Source organism: Atheta coriaria, unplaced genomic scaffold (genome assembly GCF_025399875.1).
Source record: "Atheta coriaria isolate IRGN ID8LTWV9N9 unplaced genomic scaffold, Caltech_Dcor_3.1 hic_scaffold_9_pilon, whole genome shotgun sequence".
NCBI classification, from domain to species: domain Eukaryota; kingdom Metazoa; phylum Arthropoda; class Insecta; order Coleoptera; family Staphylinidae; genus Dalotia; species Dalotia coriaria.
The window spans coordinates 13,824,597-13,849,019 of record NW_027045451.1 but is presented as its reverse complement, the minus strand read 5'-3'; the positions used below and the strand labels follow the sequence as shown (position 1 = coordinate 13,849,019).

The following is a 24,423-nucleotide window of genomic DNA, read 5'->3' as shown; positions in this document are numbered from 1 at the left end:
AGTTACTAGTGATTGACTCGAACATATTTAGAAATTCGTCGATTAGAATCAATTATTGAAATGTCTAAAATATTTTTACATCAAATACATAATATCATCATAACACATATATTATCACATATTTTTATTTAACATTTGTATAGCACTTAATTGCATTATTAATGATTTATTGAATAAACGTACTTTTTTAATAATAACAAGCATTTATTTGTATTTAAAATTACATAAAACTCGTTAATTAGCAGAAACGAAGAAATTGTTCTTATGACTTTAACTTGTAACAATCATAAAAACATTTTTATCATTTATATTCCTATTTCAGTAATATTAGAACCATTATAGAAATGTCTTTAAAATGTAAGTATGCGTTAAATTATTGAAATGCCTTCATTTTTGACTTAAAATTTTAGTTGCTTGTGGAATTGTGTTCATTAGCTTTTGGATTACAATTCTGGCAGATCATCAATATCCGAATGGGTGCATAGGAAATTGTCCACCCGATAACGACCCTACCACGGTATATTTTCTACCAAATTGTGACTGCAATAAGTTTTGCCAATGTAATTTTGGTGACCCGGTGTTATTCACGTGTCCAAAAGGTCTTCACTTCAATGCGGAATTAAATGTTTGCGATTGGCCACATCACGCCAACTGTCACTCAACTTGCGGTTCTACTGAAGAAGAGCCATCAAGTAGTTGTAGTGGTCCTTTTGGGCACTTCCCATTTAATTTACTTTGAATATGATTAATTCTTAACAATTATAATTAAATAAATGGTGGCGGACCTGATTTATAACTGAATGAATGAAAAAAATATTATGCAACAAAATGTAGCTTTTTATTACAATGGATCATGATTTGCAATGCATTGTGTTGTTAACTTTATTTATTTTATATCTCATATAAAAGCTACAACAAAATGTTACATTTTATTGTGATATCAAGTTAATAAAATGTTGTTAAAACGTAGATTGACACATATAGGTATAGCCTAAAAAGAGTGATAATTTATTTTGTTTTTAGTTCTTTATGGATCACTTTTTATTTATCTGTGTTTCTATCTGATTCGTGGGGATTCAAATGGATGTATTGGAACGTGCCCCCCATGTTCAGCTGATGATGATTCGCAGCAGTCACAACATGTTAAAGAGGTGACATTTTTGCCAAATGAAGATTGTGGGAAATTTTGTAAATGTAATTTTGGCGAAGCAGTCGTATTTTCTTGTCCACAAGGATTACATTTTAACGAAGCCAAAAATATATGCGATTGGCCGAGGAACGCGCATTGTGATCGGGGAACATCTGATTAATTCTTCCAAAATGTTTTAAACTTAAGTTGCTGCAATGTTTATTTGCTATTATAGGCAACCATATTTTGTTTTGGGTAGTAACAGAATAATCTTTTGCACTACATTAATAAACCCAATTAGTACCTCGAATGAGCAAACATATTAAGTCTTACTGCATTCAAAGTAACATAAATAAACCCAAAATATAAAAATATTGTCAACAATTAAAGAAATTCACAATAACACAATAATATATGTTAAATGTAGAAGCATATTATCTTTTGGCTTTTCTATGGGTTTAGCAACGACCCCACTTTCTTTTGGTCAAAGATCAAAGCGTGTTCTACATTGATTTTTGTGAATAGAAGCTTACATTCATTATTTTTTTGCAGTGTGGAGGGCCACTTTTATAATAGTATATTAAGTAACAAGTGACTAAACGAGGGCATTACAAACGAGATTGATTGAGAGCGAGCGAAGCAAGAGTATAAAATAACAATGTTTTGACCATAATAACCTTATAACAATATGTTTAATATGTAAATTTTTAAATTATATTTAAATATTTTGAACAAATAAGCAGCACAAAGATAAGATTGTTTTTGTATCATTTTCAAGAAACGATGCTTTTGAATCATAAATTTCGATTACATGTAAGTAACAGATCAAAAATTGTTATAAAATGATGATGTTTAACTGTGAGTTTTTTTCAAAATTCTCAGACATTTTAAACGGTAATAACAAAATATATTTTCAGACATACGTTTATATAGCTCAGTTTTTATTTGTTTTGCATTTAATCGCATTAAATGTTTGGACGACAATGAGTTTATAACTGTGCGGTGGCAAACTAATGGATGTCAAGGCACGTGTCCAGTGTTAGATACTGAGAATCCATTAAAATTGCTCCGCCATCCTGATTGTGATAAATTCTGCAAATGTAATTGGGGTTCGTCAATAATTATGGAATGTCCAAAGGGCTTATTGTTTAATTTTGATGAAGGATCATGTGACTGGCCAGAAAATGTGGTCTGTTTGAGTGAGTCTTTGGATTATTTATCAGCATCGTGGGAATATGATGATTACGAAGACAATTATCACGAAGAAGATGTTTCATGGATACCACCTTATAGTGAACTAATACAATTATTTTTTTGAACTAACACAATGAGTTTCTTTTGTAAAATATTAAATATATTATTTATTTATTTATAATTTATAAACATCTCTATGGACAAACGTTTGAGATGTAAACCAAGAAGAATTTTAACTTCTTTTTAACTGAATAGTTTAAAACTTTAATATTATCAAACATGTACGCATGATATAGTAGATAATATCAAAAACACTGCATACCTATGAGTTGATTATTAGTACATAGCAGTTGTCCTGCAATTCTTAATTGGATTTTGTAATTAATGAGCTAAGATATAATACATATTATTACATAAATACGTATTTTATGTTCTTTTACATTTATTTTTACAGTTTGTAGTATTCTCGCAACGGGAAAAAATACAGGCCCAAGCAATGAAACAAACCGACAACATCAGAAATATGTACGACTTTTGAGTATTCCACGCAATAAGAATTACTTTATTTTTTGGTTTTTGTGTTACATTTGCTCCATGTGCTCCATTACAAACCTAAAACAAAAAATTTAATTATTGTTATCTATATTTATTAAATATAGATATAGAACAGATCGTTTAAGTATTATATATAGGGTTAATAGAGTACGAAATAGTCGAAGTAGCCCCGTTTTCATGTTGGTTTAAATATATATGTTTACAACAAACTACTCAGTGAGTGTAAAAGTTTTAAAATTAATATTTAGTCAAACTGATTCACGACTCTCTGCTTAAGTTAGGTAGGAGGTTATTTAATTTAATTTTCATTGCCGCATGAATAATAAACACCATAATTATGTAAATCAGTTTCACTGAAATAGCTGCGTGAAACATAACAACTTGTTATTGTGGCTAAGAAAAATCGCGCGGTGACAAGTCTACTAGTGACTTTCACATGAAGTTGTAGTAGGCAACATTTTATGCGCTTATAGTTTGAAACTGTGATTTTGAATTACTTTGCGTTATCTATCATGCATTCACTTGACAGTAAATTATTCAAAGTTTATTTCTTATTTTGCCATCTTCAGGGCTAAGTTTCAAAATGAAATTTAAAATAAAAATATAATAAACACATACCATTTCAACATCTTTAGTAGTCAGGACATCAGTGCTTTTATGCATTTTTTCGAAACAGACAATTAACTCTGTGAACAAAAATAATTGCACATGCACTTTTCTCAATATCTTCAATGGTAGGATTTTATCACAGAAATAATTCCAGCCAAGACGTTGTCACAGTTTAAACACCGTTTCCTAACTGTTGACTAGCTGACTCGCACAATCGATCGTTACACGATTATTTAATACTCAATACGAAATACCAACTCTCACTTTCTTCCTCGATTCCTTGTACCGGCTGCAACAGGTCCGAGAGTTGGCGAGTCGGCGAACTTTAATATAAACAGTTCTTTCACTTCTGCATTCGCTACTGAATACAAATGTGATATAACGGTCAGCAAATATATTCCAATGAAACCAAGGCAATATTTTGAATAATTTTCCTTGTATTGGATATTGAACGTTAGTTTACAAACAGTGTCAATTCTATTAATAAATTTTTATCAAATGTAGCAATATATTATTGTTTAACTAACATGTTGCAGTAATCTACAACCGTTGCTGAACAATTACTTGGATAGACTAATGCGAATGTAAGTTTTATTGATGGTTTGAGTATAGTATTCAACTAGATAGAATCACAGTGGATTACCTTGAAAGTATTTGCGCGTTAACTACAAAAGTATGTTGTTCACAATGATTATAACATAAATATAAAAAAATATATAGTAGGAGCTTCCATGTATTAAAAAATTTGTTTTTTATTATGCAAATTGGTGAATTCCAGTATTTTTGTATTATGGCTCATTAACAAGTAGCCAAAAATAAGCCAAATAAACAAAAATTGTATACAATTTTTTTTAACTTTCAACATTTAATACTACAGTATATCATGTACTGGTTCTCATATCATAGATAAGTTTAACAAATAGGTTTTTATCAATTCCTCATTATTCCGTCTCATATATGTATACTTATAGGTATATATAGAATATTGTTACTTACCAGATATCAAATACTACACACTAACAGAGATATACTAGTAAAATTCTTATAACAACTATAATAGTTAATTAAAATACACTTAGTGCTAAATATGCAAACAATAACAAAGTAAGTCATAGATATCACAAGAGAATTACAGGATTTACACTAGATTCAGATGGCTTAGTGTCGAATAGATAATTGCCCAGATAATTAGTGAGCTAATGGTGATTAATAAAAAGATAGTTTTGCTACGATGCCACGGACTGCCGCGGAGATCTGGCGCAGTGTACCGTTCTCGTGCGCGCTGACACACTTCCGGGCGGCAGGATGTTGAAGGACCAGGTTCTGGTTGCTGTCCACCGCCGCCACCACTACCGGAAGCACCTGCGCCACCTCCGTATGAAGAAGGTGTATTAGGATCGGCGTTGGCGGGATTTTTAGTCTTCGTGCGGATAGGCGTTGTTTCTTGATCTGTGTCAGCAGTTTCTGGATGATTGTTTTTAGTGTGTTTTCCCAACTTGCTTGCCTTCTCGCTGTCTCCTGGTGTCTTAATGTGTGAATTTTCTACTAAACTAAGTTCGGTGCCTTTTTCTGGATCTCGGTTATAGCCACCATTGTCCATCTAAAAATATAAATTAATATTAGTTAAGTTGCAATAACATCAAAGAGATGGTGTATGTTTTATATGAGGTAATTCTTTTCTTTATTAACAAGAAACGACATTTTATATTTTATTGTCACTGCGTTGCCAGATATCAGTAACAAACAGCAAAAGACACTTATTGTTTTGAAGCGTTTTTGTATAGTACATAGTGAAAACACAAATGAAAAAAATGTTAATACAGTTGCCTATACTTAAAACGTTTTAGTTTTCTTTCAATGAGAGATTTAAAAAAGTAAATTATAAAAATCTTCCTCAGTTACTTAATATATCAATAAACATGTAACTGTTATTTGTTATTAATTATGGTTTAAATCCTATTCTAATCGACAGCTGAAATAATGTTGTAGGTAATCTCTATTTGAAGTTACAAGGTTACTAATTATTCAATTTAACTCTTATGCCTCTTCTAAAATACTACATGTACTACATCAATATTCACATTAACTTTTCAGACAGCAATAGAACCTACACGAAATAATTTGGCAGTTTTTTGTCCCATTTCCCAGAGATACTCCATGATAAACACACATAAAATAATTTGTGTATTTTATTTTATCTCCAGAACTAACACAATGCACGCACCACATAACTTGCCAACACTAAGCCATAAATCTACTACATTTTTAGTATAATAATTAAATCGAAATTAGTTTAATATGCTACATTATACTGCCGCCCGTAACCGAAAATAACCAAAGCCACTTGAAGATTAACCGTGTCGCGACATGCATCATTCATGCGGTTCATGCGATTCATGCGGTAATTGAAAGAATCCCACCACTACCACAGCAACGAATATGTATGCGCCATATTCATGGTATTGTACTATTGTACATACATAGATTGTTTGTGAACCGTGCAATCGAGCGTGGTTTCGATACGTGCCAACGTCGTCGAGAGATAAGAATACCTCAAACATTTTTCAATAATCAGTAAATACCCATATTATCAAACATGTAATCGCCACGATATAAGAAAGACGCTATCAATGTACATGTGGTAAATTTAGTTTACATATTTTTAATTTATTACACCAGAGAAAAATCTGTTGATGTATTTTTGTACGTGACTCAAAACATTTTGTCCAAACATGATCTGTACCATGTTGAAGTAATAACAATGAATTTGTTTCAATAGATTAAAATTCATAATTGAATAATAAATCAATAGATGCTGTTAGTTCATTTATAAACGCAAAAAAATACCGAGAAATGTGCTTCACATTTGTCATTGTTTATGTATGACTCAAAATGTATGAATAAACATGTCAATAAATTTCTTCCGAGTTATTAAATCTGTAGCTATTAGTTATATTATTATTTAATTTATTAAAACTTATAGTTTTCCACATATTAATGTTAATCACTTAATAACTATTAAAGCCGATGCAGATTAATAATAAAATTTTACTGTTAGCTTGGTTTATTTACTATAAACTAGGCCAAATCTTACCTTAACGACTGATATTGACTTTAAAGTTGATGTGATAAATATAAATCTTATGTTGAATTAACTGTTTATACATCTGTATAAATATTATAGCACCACATAACAGTCTGCGTTGTTTGCTTCAAATCGACCGATTAGTATTCGCACAAACGCAGCGTTTGTTAACGAAGCATTCTGTTTGGTTTTTGTCGATTATTATCGTTGCACTTTCACTGTCGTACTAAGTAAAGCAATTCTTGCCTTCTTACATATTCCATTCTTCACCCTTTGACAATCTCTGCTATCAGAACAATAGCAAACTGCGGTTTCACTGGCAAAAACATATTTATTGCTTGTGCAAATATTGTTAATAATTGAATAAATGAGTACACGTTTACAGCAGTGCAGTAAGCAAATGAATAAACTGTTATTTCCACTGTTTGCACGCCATCGCTGACTGTGTGTGCCGCAGAGACAAGCAACGATGGAAAATGGCGACCGTGCAAAAAACAGCTATTACCACAAAACTTATACAATGCCCGATGTCTATGATGACGCATTGGTTGATATATCCACTATTTTCGACATGCCATGAAAACAATTGTTCTATATATGTATTCAACACCATTGACAATAAGTAATTTCATTTTAGATACAATAAAATAGAAATATGAATTTACTAAACTGTTTTGTTTTATATACGAATATGCAATTTTATGTTTTATGAACCATATATGTATATTGTTAAATCTGTCAATATTCACATTCAAGATACCATTAATTTCTATAAAGCTAAAAATTTGCATAAATGTTGGGTGCATCATTTCAAATATATTTTCAAAAGTTCACAACGATTCCTTGTTGATAAAAAGTTACCTATTTTCAAAAATACCAGAAATTATTTTTTTTGCATTGCCAACCATTATTATTAAAAATTATTAAAAGATTAGCCAAAATTGTAGATTATACAATGGTTTAAAATAATAGTTTTAATATTTTTTTCTCTTATAACTAATCGGTCCTGATTTCACCAATTGTTTACTCTTTTCATGTTTAGAAAATTCTCAAATTAACCAGTTTTTGTGTTATTTATTATTTTTTTGATTTGTGTTTACCTGTTTGACATTGGACTTTATTGGAGGAATTGTGTCAATTTATATATCCGTATCATATTTAGATTCATATTAATGAACATACAAGTTATTTTTCCAGTTTTTCCAGTGTTTTCAATTCTACCACTGCAAATGTTTTGCTTTATTTTTGAGTAAAGTAAAAATACGTATTCATTTCACAACATAAACCAATATAGCCAGAAAAGCAAGGAGCAAGAGAGGCGCCCGCTAATAATTCTCTAGCTTACACGCGTTGTACCATTAATGTACCGTTAGTATTTTAAGGATTAAAGCCAAAATTAAACAAATACGCTTCGAAGCGCTCTTCTAATTCAATTTCGAATTTGCAAAATATGCAACTACGTACACCCAAGTCGGTTACTATATAAATGTTCAATTAAGTTAAGGACGTTCATGTGCTACGCTCTAGTCAAAATAATACTTATACCTACTTATTACAAAATTTATTTGAGATTTGAGAAAAATTTAAAAAATTCAAATGCCATACAATGATTTATAATGTTTAAATATCTCTTCCAAATATTTGTAGTAAATTATTATAAAATAATAGTAAAAATCAACACACATCAACCTCAAGCTTCAATCATGGAAAAATAATTTGACATATCCTCAATCCTGATCCAGATAAATATACAGATCAGTGGCCCCTCTGTGTCAGTGGTTGTGCGCGTTGTTGCCAGTTTACATGGTGAGAATTTGACTACGATGATTTAAATTTTACTAGCTAAAACGTCTTTTTGCATCTTTTCGTAAATTGTTGTTATTCCATATTGTGGTCCAAAGACATCCAGCGATTCTCGATCCCTTTTCTACTTGCGTTTGTATTTCCTCCTTTACTCCTTTATAGCTTGAGATATTAATGGCTAGGTATTTGAGTTCTCGTATTTATTTTATGATCATGCCATCCACTTCTAGTTAACATCTTAATGGGTATGCACTATGCACTGACCATGCATTTGTTTTTTTCTTTTCGTTTTTTTTTTTCGTTTTATAATCGCATTCGATTGCGATATTTTAATTTGCTGGTTTATTCCACTTTCATTTGCCTGATTACGAAAACAGTGTCTTTGCAGGATCTTCCCGTTCAGAAACCTTGTTGTTCGTCAGACATTGTAGTATATTTTTTTATCTTATTTGCTATAATCTTTGTTGTTTATTTCAGGATTGTGTCCAATAGATTGATTCCCCGGTAGTTTGATGGTATTTGCATGTCTCCATTTTTAAATAGCATGATCAATGGCCCACTTAACTTTCTCTTCTTAAGTTAGGTCACCTCTTTTCATTTTGTTCTTTGTTTCCATCTTCTGTTTTTGTTATTATATATATATGTTATTATTTTTGTTATTTTGTTATATTAATTCTTTTAGTTTTCGGTTTTTGTATGAAACCCTTTTTCATATTATCTTCAGATCCGTTGAAGATTGTCCAGTAATCATTTTTCGTCTTTTGGGAGTATCTATGCGGATCAGTTAATAGTTATTGTACATCTTGTATTTCTGTTGTTATATTTGGAGGTGTGGTTTTTTCTTAATTCATTGAGTGTACAAAATCTAACTATTCTGTGACTTTGTTGAATCATTGTTTAATCCCAGGGATTATTCTGTTTTCAATCCTGGTGTTGAAGTCACCTAATATAATGCATTCCTCATTTATTATGTTTTATAGTAGTTGCAGTGACAAAGAAGTTCTCTCGGACATATTAACTTCTGCACTTTTCTGGGGCATATATGCTACTGAAATGGACGTGTTTGTTATCTAGTTCCATTCTATTTAGAATCCTTAATTCCTACTATTTATTCTGAAACATATGTGAGCTCTTGAACTTATTCTACGCCACTAAATATCTGACCGTTTTCCCTTTTTCGTAGCGCACATATATGTATGTTGTATTCCCATAGTTCTTGTCCTCTTTTATTCAGCGATTTGATGTACCATGTGGCAAATCTGAAGTTATGTTTTGCTCTTATCCTTGTTCGAAACCCGACACTGGTTCTCTGAGCGCGGTTTCTTTTTACCCAAGGCAGGTCGCTGGCCTCACCCTAGCACCCTCCTTTTGTTTCCGAACTTGGGACCGGTGTAGTAGTTCTTCGACCGCGACGGTGAAGTTTATTAATTATAATTTTTAATACAAAAAAACACTGTCTTTAAATGTTAATAATTCTTTAAAATAATCAATACTTAAAGTTGCCAATACTTAAAATAATATTAATTTTTATTTACTTTATAACGTGTCACGCATGAACGTCCTTAAAAGAATAATTCCAAATTTATCATAATCACCTTAATATATGTTGCGTTTAAAAAATCTATAAATGCTACAATAACGAAACTTAATACTCACAACTTTATGAATATGCAAAGGTTTAAAAAACGGAAACATCTTCGTCTCGTGCGTTTTCCGAAGTTCTTGTAGGTATTTAGACTTGCATTACCACACATCTTGTCTAGGGTTGATTGTTGATGCGCGCATTCGCATTTCGGAGGACGTACTTGCAGGACAGTCAAATTTGTCCTAAACGTCCAAAATTACAAAATGTCAAAATCTCTATGACAAATCCAACAACAAATAAATAGAATTAAGCAATATGTAAAATATAACAGGTTTAATTTTCAATAAATAATACAAATAATTTCACATTTTGTTATCACAAATTTTTAGCGTCGAATTGAAAATGAGCCAGTGGGTTTTTCTTTTAGTATTGCTTCAGTTGTAAAAACTGCTTTATCGATTCTTGATTGAGGACTGCCAACATTTTGAAGCCATGATTTCCTGTAACACATATGAAATATCATCAATGTTCCAAATTTGTATGTTTACAAGTAGTTCTTCTCCAAACTCTACTTTTGCCATTTAACTGATTTGCTAACTTCAATTTGGATTAGACATTTAATAAGCATGGTCGTTATTAGAGAGATATTTTATAAGATAAAAGTAACAGTTTACTACACAACTGTAACATATTTTCCTCTGGAAGTTAGCTTTATTTTTTGATAACCAGATAACATTTCACATCTCTAGTTCAGTGCTGACTGGTTCCTTATTTCTGCAAGGAAAGTTGCCAAAACTAAATTTAAAAATTTAGAGCATCAATGTACCCTTTGTACACAATTGCAAGTCTGTTTTAGGGCCATAGATGCTTTAATATATCGCCAGTTGTATGGCAGCCACCTTGTCTTTCAATAATAAATGTTTTTGAGGTGGTGTTGGTGTCACTTAGCTTTTTAAATTTTCTACTATACATGTAATGATCATCCTTACATTTCAGCAATTTTTGAAGCTGTTCCTTGCATGTTCCCTTGGACAGTACCACTTTCTGTGTTCATGCACCAACCACTCAAACCCAATTTAACAGCTTGTTTTTGAGTGAATTTACGGAAAAATACCCCTGAGAATAACTTAATATAAAATATGTATTTAAAACTATACCTTACATACCCTGGACTCTTCCATAAACTTCAAAATCAACGGAAATATACTTAGAATCATTGCTCATGGTGTTACAAAATGAACAGGTCTCTAATAATATCCACAAATAAATCAAACCATAAAATGTTTGACCAGCAATGACAGTTCTATAACAAATATATATGTAATCATTATATGACTATTATATGCACAAATTATATACATATGTAGAATAGAGATGTATACTTATTATTTTTAAATAATTGTTTAGTTTTCTTATTTTGAGGTTAACTTATTTTGAGGAAGTCAAGAGCTGAATTTATTAGGAAGTGCAGAATTTTCAGAAATATGAACCGACCTCATATTATCCGTTGACATCGTAACCAAATGTACCGGTAAAGCCAAAATCAATGAGCTATCACTTTAATTTATTTAAATTATACGTGAATTGAATTACATTTCAATCAATAACTGTAATAATTCTAGTTTGATACTATGGATTACGTATTCTACGAAGATAAATATCTTTGTTTTTTGATTTATGTGGCTAATGTAGTCATTTTTTATTATCAATAATTCCATAATAGAGTCTCGTTGTTGAAGACATTTAAAAGTGTACAAGTATCACAATGCGTTATTACAGAATAATATAAAAAATAAACAAGAATTACAATGTAAAGAATCTTTGAAGTAAATCAGTGTTTGGAGGTATTTGTGTTGCATACTTCTTTGAAAAAATATACAAGATATTGTTACTTCAATACCAGAGCTGTATAACAGATGACGCTACATGTTTTTGTATCAATAAATGTTTGCAAATAATCTTCTTAATAACTTGATGATACTAATTACATAGTAATCATATGTACGCAGCGTGTTATTTTCCTAATTAATTTAAATAAAGGGTTGCAATATCGCAAATCATAAAATATGAGGTTTGCACCGATTGCGATTCATGATCTGTCAGAGTGACGTAACCCATCTGATTTTCGTACAATCGTCGTCGAATGACACCAACAAACAGCTCCACGCCGAGTCTCGCGAGCCACCGCTTCTCAAGCCAGGTACCTATAAGAGCTCGCGTTGAATTTTGTGTGCAGACAGTGGTGCGGCGCGTTTTGAATGTGGTACGCAGGTCGGTGCGGACATGTCGCGTTCTTGGGACTCTTTCGCGCAATTAAACTACTGTGAGTGCTGTCAAATACCTATAGAGCAGCGTGTGCACTAGGATCGGTACTCGTACGATCACATTGCCTAAGCAACCGCACGGCCAGCGTCTGTGCAGAACTGGAACTACGCACCGCGCTGAGCGCGCCACAATAATGGACCAAAAGACAATAAACATGATCATTATGTCCGATGACCTGTCGAACATTGTGTCCGCGATCGTGGTGCTGATTTGTTTTTTTGGTATGATATTGTTTATAACAAGGTTTGTTTCCTTTTATATTACCTGTTAATTGCTTCTCACTTCGCTCCCACGTTGCTCTTACATTTCGTCGCAGACACATCATCACTAGCTGTGTTGGTTAAAAATCGTTGGAAATAAGTGAACAATTTCATAACTCATCTCGCTGCTTAATCATATCCATTATCACGCGTAAGAATAACTAACACACGCATGAAACAAAGAATTATTGTCGCAGTTATTATTTCATTATTGATTATAATTAGTAATTCTGGAACAATTAGACGTGAATATGTTGAGATTTTACATCAACAAGATATTTACATAATAAGATGCAGATTTGAATTGAACCAAACGGGATTCGATGAAAATTGTTTTTCTAGCTGCATAATTAAGTATTCGCTTGTTTTTTATTAAAAATCTATGGCATAGAATAACATTTTTATTCTATTATATATATAATTATAATATTTTTATTCATTATCTATGAAAATGATGTTCCCGAGCAGGAAAAATAAAATGTTTTAAATCGTACACAGATTCAAATTAAATATACTTATGTACCTCTAGCGAAATTGCAAATGTATATACATATGTACTATATACATACCTAAAGAAGAATGGTGACATAAGCCAGATGCAATGAATGCACTAATGCACAGAGTTTCAACAAAGCACTAGGAAAGTTTTACATGAAGACAGAGTAACATACACAAGTGCAAATCTATGTATGTTAAAATGTAGAATTATTGCTCACTACTGAATACTATGTTCCATAAAAAACTGTTGAAAATATTTTAAACAACTATTAAATAACTTGCAGTAGGTACCTGGAGGTTCGTCCATAGCTAACCTAAGGTTATAAATGTTTTTGAAAATAGATTAAATACCAGGCGTTGTTATTATCCATTAAGATAAGAAATTATTATTGGAACAATTGAATAATCACATATAACATGGTTCAAGTTTGTGAAACTTGGTGTTGCTATAATTCGTATTATGCCTTATTGCCAACCAAACAGTCAACATTAGTAAAACGCCTTTCTCTCAGTGTTTCTCTCCATTACTGCAATGCAAATTTGCTTTACAATAAGTAACTTGCAGTTGCTTAATCTCGTGTTCATGGAGTTTGAGATTTAGCACACCTTACAGTTCATGTTGGATCCAATAGCAAGAGCTCTAATTTAAAAATTAAATTATTTGTTAAGTGCAAATTATAATGCTGAATATATTTATTTAGCGGCAAATAGAAATTTTAGGTTTATATTTATTTTATTTACTGAATACGTAATCCATTGAATGTATTAATGTTTTATTTTATTTTATTTATACTAAAACAGATACTCTCGAGGCGAAATTTTAGGTTTTAAGTGCGTTTAAAAAATTTTAAATAAGAGAAGATATCATATTCTTACAAATATTAAGTTGCAGAGAATATGACCTAAGGTAAACTCTTTTTTATTAGATATTTATGCACTTAATGAACTAAATTTCGCAGTACATTTATTCTGATGCTAATTGGAGCAATCACTCTCTATTAGATTCTTTAACTGCGATGATTTTTCCGCAGTCATAGATTTTCATTGCCTATCATAATTTTATTCTCGCTAACATTTGCAAAATTAAATGTAAATATTATTCAAAAGTTGTAAATATTGAATCATTAATCTTTGCGCATTTTTATTTCCGGGTATGCTTTCGTTCATTCCATCACTATATCGCACTAAACAAAAATGTATCATTCATCGACATATTTAAATAATCTGTGCTTTGAAAACTTTTGCGGGACTAGTGAATGCAAATAACTTTGTACATATTCACCAATTCAATCAATGTGGGCTTGTTGAAACTATAAAACTATTATATATTAGCTTGTATCTGTCGAAACACGAACAACAATTCTGAACCCGATTTTAGTTTCTGGAACGTTGAGGACGTGTGGAGTTTGTGTGAATTTAGAGGTCTTCCGGCGAGATTCTGCAATAACTCGACAGATAGGTAAATGTTTTGGTTACTTTCAAATTTTCTAAATTTCTAAATTTATTATGACTTGTTTTTGTTTTACACAATCCGAATTTCATCGATTATAAATTCAACAAAATTTCTTTTTTTTATATTTAATTTTTTTATATATTAACTACGTGTTTGTATAAATATTACTAAAAATTGTAACGTAAGAATCGAGTTATCAAATGCAATAATAAATTTATTATGTAATTGTTGTAATGTTTTGTAGTTATGGGGCCACTTGTATTGAAAATATAAATTTTAAGCCGAAATAACGAGCAAATAGTTCGTTGGCAATTGTTTTCTTATTCTTAGCTAGCGCGAACATACGTTGATAATAAGTTATATTTTTTCTACTTCCACCTTTAAAGCGCCAGTTTTTCAACGGTTTTGAGATACAAAAAGTGACACTTTAAACACGGACGCACGTCACGGGTTTTAGTCACAGGGTGGAGCTTGCGTCTGCGCATTTGTCTACGATGCAGCACAAGATCATATGAAATACTCGTGGCGATGCGGCGTGACATGGCCCGGCACGCGGCACGGTATTTATAACCTTACATTTCTCAATAATGTGCTAGTGAATTTCAAAGATAGGTATAAAATACAAAAGTTCAAATACAAAAACCTAAACGTGGAAATAGAGTGGAAGTAAAAAAAATAGCCTAAGCATCACGTGGCTAAACGTTGTTAAATACTCGATTGATCAATCAATCCCGTGCCATAAACTCCGGTTTATATTACGCATATTACGCACTAGCTTAGTACGGTCTATACATTTTAAAATCACATTAGGGTTCAAGGTCATTACAATGGTTCGAAAAACAAACACGAAAAAGTAATGAGTAAAAACTGCAGAAAGCGAAAGTGTATCGCGGTCACCGATCTGCTTTTGCAAGCTTAAATATTGATGACTTTTGTCTTTCTTTGTGTACCGCTGTCGTCGGCATTTACACGCTTACACTTATCAATTGAAGCATTGAACACAAAACATATAAAAGATGTAAATTATCATTTGGTAATTATCACAGGTCTTTTATTTGTTTCGATTGCTGCAGGAACATGATGGTGTTGCGGGTACACGGCGACGATTTGGTTTTCCACGGACCCCTGCATCAGGTCTCACCGCGAATTCCGCAAATGAACATGATGAAGGTTCATATACCGTTTACATTTAAGCTGTTGGAGACTTCTAAATCTACATATTCTGGTAAGTTTTTATAATACTTAATTTTATTCCTTTCATGGTTTGTGAAGACTATTATAATTTTCTCCAAGATAATGTAGAATGACCGGCCGAACTTATTCAATGCTCGAATTTACATCTACCAAATGAATCAATCATGAACAATTACAATTATAACTGCTACTGCTGATAATTTGACAATTGTTGATAATTCGAGTAAGTAATAAAAATCTTCGTAATTGCTGGCTGAGATCTGAGGAGATCTTGTGCGCATTAGCAAGGCACATTCATGGAAATGCAAGCGACACCAAACAAATGAAGATAATAAATGTTTAAATTCAATCAACGTATACAAATTCGTTGCCGAACACTCCACACTCTAATTTTATATTCTCGCGTATAAAAATCTCGTAAATTTTCGCTATTATTATTAAATATTAATTATTAAATATTATTAAATATTATATTAAATTAATATGAAATGTTTGGATAAGATCTGATTAAATTTCGCAAGATCAAACCTGTTGGGCGTTTTAAAACTGTAGTACCCACCTAATTAGAATACGTGGCCATAGACAAATACATCATTGACCTTCGTTTCGAGCATCGTATGTTATTTCTTGTAAGCGTTACGCAATACGTCAACGGTGTGCACACGTATACCTGCCAAAAAAATTATATCCAACGATCATTCGTGGTTGATATACTGTTGGCAAAAATATTTTAGCAGGCGGAAATGAAATACCTACGTCAGCAAATGTAATCAATTAAAGGCGATAAATTGGTGTCTCTTAGAATAAATGTTTTAATAATGTTTGCAACTTTAAAGTTTGGAACTATTTCACACCTTATTGAGATCAATTGCACGTTCGACTTTAAAGCGTGCAAAGTGATTGAACATTCGCTCACTATACGGTAATGTCCGAGTAATATTTAACGTGTTGATGCCGGCGTGCCAAACATATCAATCTAGACTGTTAGCTCTATTGGTCGGCTTGCTACACCGATCTTGCACGACTAAATAAGGAATATAATTACTGCATCTTGCTCATGTCTTCGGCTGGTTTCGCTCATTCTCGCACATTTGGCATGCTGCTAAATCTAGTTAAGGGCAAGTGTGTGCATTTTTAGGTGCTGTGACTCATGCGATAGGTTAATTTTGATTTTTGCATAAGGTTTTATTGCCTTCCTTTTCTACCTAACAAAATTATATTAAGTTTCTTTTTGAATGTTTGTAGTAGGTAGTTAATAATTCCTCCAATCATTTGGAGGTGCTACTTGTGTCCTCTTCCATAGCAACAATAGTGCCACAAATAACAACCCGATGCTTACTTCGAAAAATATAGGAAAAACATTAAATTACCTCCCAATAAAATTTAAAATTTATCGCTGGCGTGTGCTTTGACCGCCGATAAGCAATAAAAAGTTAACACCAAATTGCGCACAATGTCGGTCGGCATCGCACTTTCGATTTTACATTTCTCAAAAATAAACGTTTCCATTGACCGCGTTTTGTCACTCTTGTTGCTGTTTTTTTTTTATCTGGTCACTAGGGGAAGATTACGTGATTTGCGGGAATAAAGAATGGTGAACTGGTTGCCCTTAACATTAATTGTTGCGAAAATTAAAAGCCTGTGTCAATCGTGCGTTTAATCGGCGCGCACCTGCCATAAATTTAAATAAATGTGCTGCTGTCTTGCTTTAATGAAACATTCTGATATTCCACTCAAGCAATACGTGTTTTCTTTTCAGGCAATTTTATTTTGTTTCGACGATTTAAATTAAAAAACAACACACTTTAATTTATTGGGGTGTTATAAAATTTTCACTGGGTTCCTTACCAAATCCAATTTTTTTTATATGGAAATTTGGCAAATTTTTATTACTCTTGACACTTTTAATGAAGTGCGTGTGAATTACACTGTCCCGAATATTAATTTGTCTTTCGTCATCATCCAGTACGCTGGGACAAGGTTTTCGGACATTATCACAGCGCTGTTCATGGCTCACACGTGCTGATTGTACGTGCAAGCCCAACAATGCCGGCGTGGTACTAAAGTTAATGTTTTTAATTCTCGCAATATTATCATATATCATGATTACGATATATCTTGTTATTTAAACTATTTGGTCTACAAACGTCCCAAATGTGAAGTTGTATTTACTTCAAAACCCCTCCGATCAAAACTTATTATTTTAGTCTATGCAATCCTGTTATGGTAGATATATTTTTAAATATTCACAATTTAATCATTACAAGAAATAACCGGGACACTTATTTGTAGATTAAAGTTTGTCCATTTATTCTCAGGGTGACAGTAAACATTAAAGGTAAATTAAAGTTAATGAAAAGTAATCAACATAAAAACATTATTTGTACATTAACATCCCAAATATTGTTTTTTCTAATTGTGATTATAATTATCTATAAGGTTTTTTGAGATACGTAAAGAATTTTGAACGTGAATTTTATATACTCGTAGAGTCACGTAGCACTCAAATAATCTATTCGGACTAATTTGGTTGATGTTATAGCACCAATAATTCTACATTTCTTGCTCAATTATTATTTGCTTTTATTAACAAGAGTTCTTCTTTAAATTTCTATACTTTGACTGTCGCGACTTTATTTTTGTTTGCATATGGCATATTTCACACTGCTGTACCTTTCTGTCTGGTAAAATTCGGCAATTGTCTCTGCACGGCAACGCCATAACCCGCAAGTTTATTAATCTTTGACAAACATCTCCAACCAATGATTGTGAATTCGTCTATCACAAGGCTGGGCAAATATTGAATGGTCGTTAAACAGCCAAATGACATTCTCACAAATATTTTTTGATTAAAAACACACTCATTGTTTGAACAGAATGTTCAAAACAAAACCGAATCCACATCTTAATATATTCTGCACGCGACACCCAAATGTCAAGCCAAATTGACCAAATTTATTGTAAGTAGTATTTTTATTTCTTGCGACCACATAAATATTTTGTAACATATGCAATTAAACGAAGTCAAACTTCTAATTCATTGCCTACGTGTGACCTTGCACGTTCATTATGGCGTGAAGATAGTCGAAACTAGTTATTACATTAAAGAAGTATTGATTTCTATGAAAACGAATTTCCTAATTAATATTATCATAATTAATAAATCAATTAAATTGGGGCGTTTGCTTTATATGTGATTAGTTCAGTTGAGCGTAGCAGCCGAGTGGTACTGTCGTTCCTTACCACTCAGAAGGTCTCCTCATCTTTGGGATCTGATAGCAACCACCCAAAGGGAATGTGTACCTACTCTTAGTTTCCTAGTCTGGGTGAGAAAACAAGCTGTATAGCGACCATACGGCCATGGGTGGAAGAGGCGGAGGTGATTAGTTTTATCTAAATTAGTATATACACAATGGTTATAAGTAATAGTTGATTTGTAATGATATATCATCATTAATAATAATAAAATTACTAGATAAATTAAGTTCATGAACATTGTAAATTTGTAATTTCCGTTGTTTGTACTGGGCAATTCGGATATTACGTTATTTTAATTCAGTTGCAATTTAAACTTCGCGTAAATATTAAAAAATCCAGTGCATCAAATTTTAAGCGTGTCGCTGAAATAGTTTGCAAATAGTCGCGACATATGTGTACTCGTATGTGTTTGTTAACGTGCTGAGAGAAAAAGATATCGTCAACTTTTGGCCTCAAAACATTTTCAAATTGCAAACTGCAAATAAATGCATTTTACGTGTTTCGTTTAGGTATTTCTTTAATAATTAAATGTACATTGTGAATATTTTGAATAAAGTGATAAATAACGAAATCACCGTACATTGCGTAACATGTTTGTTGACACAGATTGTCATCATGGGCGCGCTTAATTGCGCTAAATATTTATAATTAACATTTGGAAACCTAATCCACCCATAAAACTAAGTAAACACAAATAATCATTAAAGTTTCAAAACCTTTTAAACTTTTATAGTATTCTTTTTTTGATTCATTGTGGTAAAATCAGACTATTTCATCTCTTAGAGTTTGATTAAAGCGTATTTCGCGAGAGAATTTGGAATGTGTTTGACGAAGCTCTTCGCCGATGAGAAGTTGACCGAGCCGAGTGAATCAAGAGATGCAGTTTCACTTTCTCTCTATGGTTTATAGCCAGATCTTTCTGTGCTTGACTTGTGGCTGATTAAACCGGCGTTGTTTTTTAGTTGAGCACGAGACCATGAAGGCATAGTCAGGCGTACATACGCGAAATACCCATACTCGCATGGCGTGTTGTGGCCCAACGAACAGTTCTCGAGCCGGCTTGAAGTTATTACAGCGCGTTGCGTAAATGGTGACCGCAATTTTGTAATATTATTGCCGTCGATCCGGCTTGCCGCTGCTGGCGACGTACTGAATCGCACTGGCACAGCATACTGCATGCTGCTTAGGTCTCTTCGTGATTCCAGAGTTACTTTAATTTCTTTGCGTTTCGCGTTTGTTTTTCATTCAGATTTGGACGGTTTCGAGGACACCAAGCAACAGTAATGATGCAAGAATATTCTTGCCTTATATTTAATTGTTGGTACATTTAAATGAGTAATAAACTTCAAAACTTACAAAAGAAGAAAAAAATATAATTGTTGGATGTGTTGGTTAAAAGAGTTTAAAAATTTTTTTATTACAAAAAATAAACTACGCCAAATTTTAGGTCACAGGGCAGGAGCATAGAAAAAAATATTTATTTGTAAAATATTAAAAAATCAATAGTTTAACAATCCTTGGCATTAAAACAATAGTTCCTGCAAACATTTACATATTCTATATAACATAATGGTATCCGTCTCGCAAAAACACAGTCGCGTAAATATTTGCTCTGCGACTTGCACAATGTACACAAGGTGTGCACAATTGCTCCAGGATTTTTGTTCCTGCAACTCGATATGAATCACTCTCAATCTTCTCATATTTATTTTATGTGCGAAGCAAATAAAGTGTTCACGTGCAAAAACAGATTTAATTTCCTTATTGACGTAAAATATTGCCACTGGTTTAGCGCGAACAAACTAAACATTGAACACTTTTCGAAGTGCACAATATTTATTTACAATATTGTTACACCTTTATCCAAGTATGCAGAGGAGTGTGGTGTATTCGTTTTATAAAATATCGGGAATGTCCTTGGTGGTTAACATGATTACATATAATTTTAACTTTGCTTGCGCAAGCAATTTTGCCTTTCTGTTCATTGAGATTGTTATATTGTATTTAAACATTGAAAATTTACAAGAAACTGACCAAGTATTTTTATGTTCTATAACATATTGAAGATATTGTTGATACATAACAAGACAAAACTGGATAATTAAAAAATAAATTGGAAACATTTTGTGCAACTTAATAACCAATAAATTAGTTAATTGACGTCACTCAGCCACATTACAAACCTGATTTGTAACAAACACAGCATAAAAATTTATGAGCAAATAAATATACATCTATATTATTTCTTTGCAGAAATACAATATTCAGTATCCAGTCAAGTAAAATACAGCGTTCAGGTTTTCTGGGGAGTTAACATCAAAGAATTGCACGTTTTTCTCTGGAGACCTTGGTCTGCACTTCGAGAAATGGCTCTTAATGGAACTCTACTTAAAGGGCACTATCAACAACCAGGTCTAACGTTGCAGTAAGTTTTTTTCTTTATATCTGTTTTCGTTGGGTAATGATTTATTATTTTTATTTAGAAAATTAGTCCACACAGATGAAACGGTTAAGTTAAGCCTTCCAGCACCACTGGACCTCGGCACTCCTCCGAGACTTTGCTACCCGCTGGTGATATTTCTAATGCGAGTAGAGCCAGAGGGCGAGTTGCATCCGGACGAAACTGTAGCGTTGATCAACGTCGTTCACATCAAGGATTCGGTTTGCACCCTGCCAACGAGCATCCTCGCGCAGTATCTCAAACAAGCGAACGGCCAATTATCCTGTCTCAAACAACTGTATTTGGCGACGGGTAATCCAGGTGGTTATGACGACGACGCGCATATACCTCTCACACTCGCTGAACCGGTGGGAGGTGGCGGATTGGGACAGGCGATGGTCTGTCCGTCTGGGGATGAGTCTGGGGGTGGCATGTGGAATACAAGTGGTGAGCAATTGTGCGTGGTGTGTCAATTTTTTCCATTGTCAAGGGCGCTTCTTCCATGCCGGTAATTATTTTGATTTTACATTGTAATTTAGCCCAAAATAATGTATTGACTTGTTTTTAGACATACGTGTATTTGCGCCAGCTGCTTTGACAAGTTGGAGAGATGCCCAATGTGCCGTGGTCCTATTAGAAGCTACTTCTGCATCCGTAGTGAGGAGTACATGCCGATGCAATCGTCGAAAACAGTTCCCGAACACGGCCCAATCTACAACTGGTTGGACAATCTCAACGATCGCATCATTGACTTTCTCGGCTTTCAGAGATAACATCCATAACACCATTAACAACCACCCACCGCTGCACACCGATCCTCTTCGAACGATGTCAAATTTGTACTTATGCTAAATTAGAATGAAACTTATGTGATTACTACCTTACTATTTCACTATGAAAATGATTCATTAATGATTTGATTATGGCGTTGATTCCTAATCGATTAAGCGAAATGTAAACGCAATGAGAACGAAATGTAACTTTCGTATAGTTTAGCATGTATTATATTTTATTATTTATCTGACTTAAGCCTGTGATAATGTAAATAAAATTGGTATATATGATAATTTATTTCATTCTGTTTTGTTTTCAGTTTTAATATACCCAGAATTAATTTTTGTATTAATGTAATTCTTAATATTTACATTATGTTATTATTTTCTAAGTTGACTACGTAATCCATGGTAGTAATTTATAAAATGTATTTATTAAAATAATTTTGTGATTTTCTTGGATTTTACAATTTTGTATGCGAGTTTTACATGTTTCGCCCTGTGGGCATCATCAGAAACTGATGTTTATAAATTTACATAATGATTGTTTTCAAACACCGAATTTGTATTCTTGGTCTCGTTCCAGGATGAGCATGGTCGACGATTTGCTGCTTTAAATTATTTGACCTGCTTGATTTCTGATTATGCCTTACTGACGTTGGAATTACAATTTCAATGGAAACTTGAAACTTGATTGGTTTAGGTAATTGCTTTATGATCATTGAATAAAAACTAGAGACCGACTGAAATTTTGGTTTCGGTCAGTTTCGGCTTCAGTTTCGGTTTCGGCCAATTTTTGGCCGCACCAAACCTAAGTGTTCGTGAATTTTTTTATTTTTGTTTTATTTTGAAGTGACCCATGATAGGGGTTTGAGGAAATCCTCGACCAAACATATGTTTTAAAAATTTTCAATCTATCTTCAATTACTTCATTTTATTGCTTAATACTGTTGTAAATAATTTTATTGCACCATTCTTGCACAGAGAGACGGGAGTGTTAGGGGGGAGTCGAGTAGAGAACGCGGTAGAGGGACGACAATGTAAAAGGGGAGAAGTTGAGATCATGAAACGTATAGACAAAGTATCTTTGCCGCGCAACCTTGGCGCCGCCTTGTGGCTTATTTCTTAAATAGTGAGTCATCTGAAACCTTGAATACCATATGTTATATATTTAATTGCAAGTGAATTAATAATTTAACAAAATGGATAAAAAAGTATCGAGTCGTGCTTGTTGCGTTGTCGACTGTAAAAACACTCAACGTAAAAATCCAGAACTGCAATTTCACCGTTTTCCTGGATATCCTCACGAATTGGAAAGAAAAAAGAAGTGGATTGTAGCAGTACGTCGACAAATGTAAGTAGTTTTTTGTTTGTGGGAATTAATCTTCAAATTTATAATAATAATAAATATTTTCATATTATTTACAAAAATAAGATTTATTCGTAATTTTAACGGAAAAAGTGAATATTTAAGTAGTTTTCCTACTGAAAATTTTTTTTTTAAGGTTAAGTCCAATGTTTTATAGATATTTAGGACTTTCTCACTATTATTGTCACAATTTTATAAGTCAATCTCTTATTGCAGGAGTGATGGAAAACCGTGGCAGCCTGGAAAAAATTCTAGAATTTGCAGTGCACATTTTGTTGGGGGAGAAAAATCTAACAATCCACTCAAAGAATCTTATCACCCAACTATATTTCCTCCAATATACGGAAAAAAAAGAAATTCTAATGCAGGTTTCCGAGCTGAGAGATTGCGAAAACGACGGGAAAGAATTTCATCTTCAATAGTTAATACAGCTCCAACAGATGCTGCAGTTGATGATACAATTGCTGCTGAGAAACATGATATTGGCATACAAACTGATCCCGATTTTGAATTAAATAATGATTGCAATGACATTAACATTATGTTCTGTTGGAGTAATTATAACGAAACAGCAACACAAACAAATATTTTTGTTCATTCTGGACTGAATAACAATAGCAAAATTGTAAATCCACAAAAATCACGTATAATTTTTTAATAAATAAACATTATTAATACAAACATGGATTACGTATTCAACACAGAAAGTAGGTAATCAAAAAATATTTGAAGAAAAAATTTTCAATTTTTGGTATCACTTCACTCAAAAATTGTTCATCTCTTTGAATAATAATGTGCACATGATCTTCTAATGAATAAACAAAGAAATGATAAGAATTCAAACCAAATATATATAAGGAAACTTGTACTTGAGTAAAATATTTATCAACTCT

The 24,423-nt window shown here is 32.6% G+C and overlaps 3 protein-coding genes and 1 long non-coding RNA gene across 6 annotated transcripts; 2 read left to right on the top strand and 2 right to left on the bottom strand.

Annotated features, from left to right (window-relative positions):
* Positions 1–2,461: 2,461 nt before the first annotated feature.
* Positions 2,462–7,046, bottom strand: LOC135798130 (cell surface glycoprotein 1-like). Of its 2 annotated transcripts, none has more exons than XM_065310871.1 (3): positions 6,582–7,046; positions 3,497–5,087; positions 2,462–2,935 (listed from the first exon to the last, which is right to left on the bottom strand). In XM_065310871.1, exon 2 carries the CDS (start codon positions 5,085–5,087, stop codon positions 4,626–4,628), a length of 462 nt encoding a protein of 153 aa, XP_065166943.1. In that variant the 5' UTR covers positions 6,582–7,046; the 3' UTR covers positions 2,462–2,935; positions 3,497–4,625. The 2 variants fall into 2 exon arrangements, with proteins under 2 accessions (XP_065166943.1, XP_065166942.1); XM_065310870.1 differs by lacking the exon at positions 6,582–7,046 and adding an exon at positions 5,599–5,857.
* A 3,232-nt stretch (positions 7,047–10,278) lies between these two features.
* On the bottom strand, positions 10,279–11,731 carry LOC135798611 (acylphosphatase-1-like). The gene is made up of 4 exons (XM_065311491.1): positions 11,455–11,731; positions 11,127–11,263; positions 10,950–11,076; positions 10,279–10,460 (listed from the first exon to the last, which is right to left on the bottom strand). Exons 1-4 carry the CDS (start codon positions 11,472–11,474, stop codon positions 10,346–10,348), a joined length of 399 nt encoding a protein of 132 aa, XP_065167563.1. The 5' UTR covers positions 11,475–11,731; the 3' UTR covers positions 10,279–10,345.
* Positions 11,732–12,071: 340 nt separating this feature from the next.
* LOC135798610 (cell growth regulator with RING finger domain protein 1-like) lies at positions 12,072–22,455 on the top strand. Of its 2 annotated transcripts, XM_065311489.1 has the most exons (6): positions 12,072–12,528; positions 14,422–14,502; positions 15,570–15,721; positions 21,202–21,373; positions 21,432–21,896; positions 21,957–22,455. In XM_065311489.1, the coding sequence occupies exons 1-6, from the start codon at positions 12,419–12,421 to the stop codon at positions 22,159–22,161; spliced, it is 1,185 nt and encodes a 394-aa protein (XP_065167561.1). In that variant the 5' UTR covers positions 12,072–12,418; the 3' UTR covers positions 22,162–22,455. The 2 variants fall into 2 exon arrangements, with proteins under 2 accessions (XP_065167561.1, XP_065167562.1); XM_065311490.1 differs by lacking the exon at positions 14,422–14,502 and having other exon boundaries at positions 12,076–12,528.
* A 604-nt stretch (positions 22,456–23,059) lies between these two features.
* On the top strand, positions 23,060–24,423 carry LOC135798377 (uncharacterized). The gene is made up of 2 exons (XR_010549698.1): positions 23,060–23,515; positions 23,747–24,423. It is a non-coding gene; the product is annotated as an uncharacterized lncRNA (long non-coding RNA).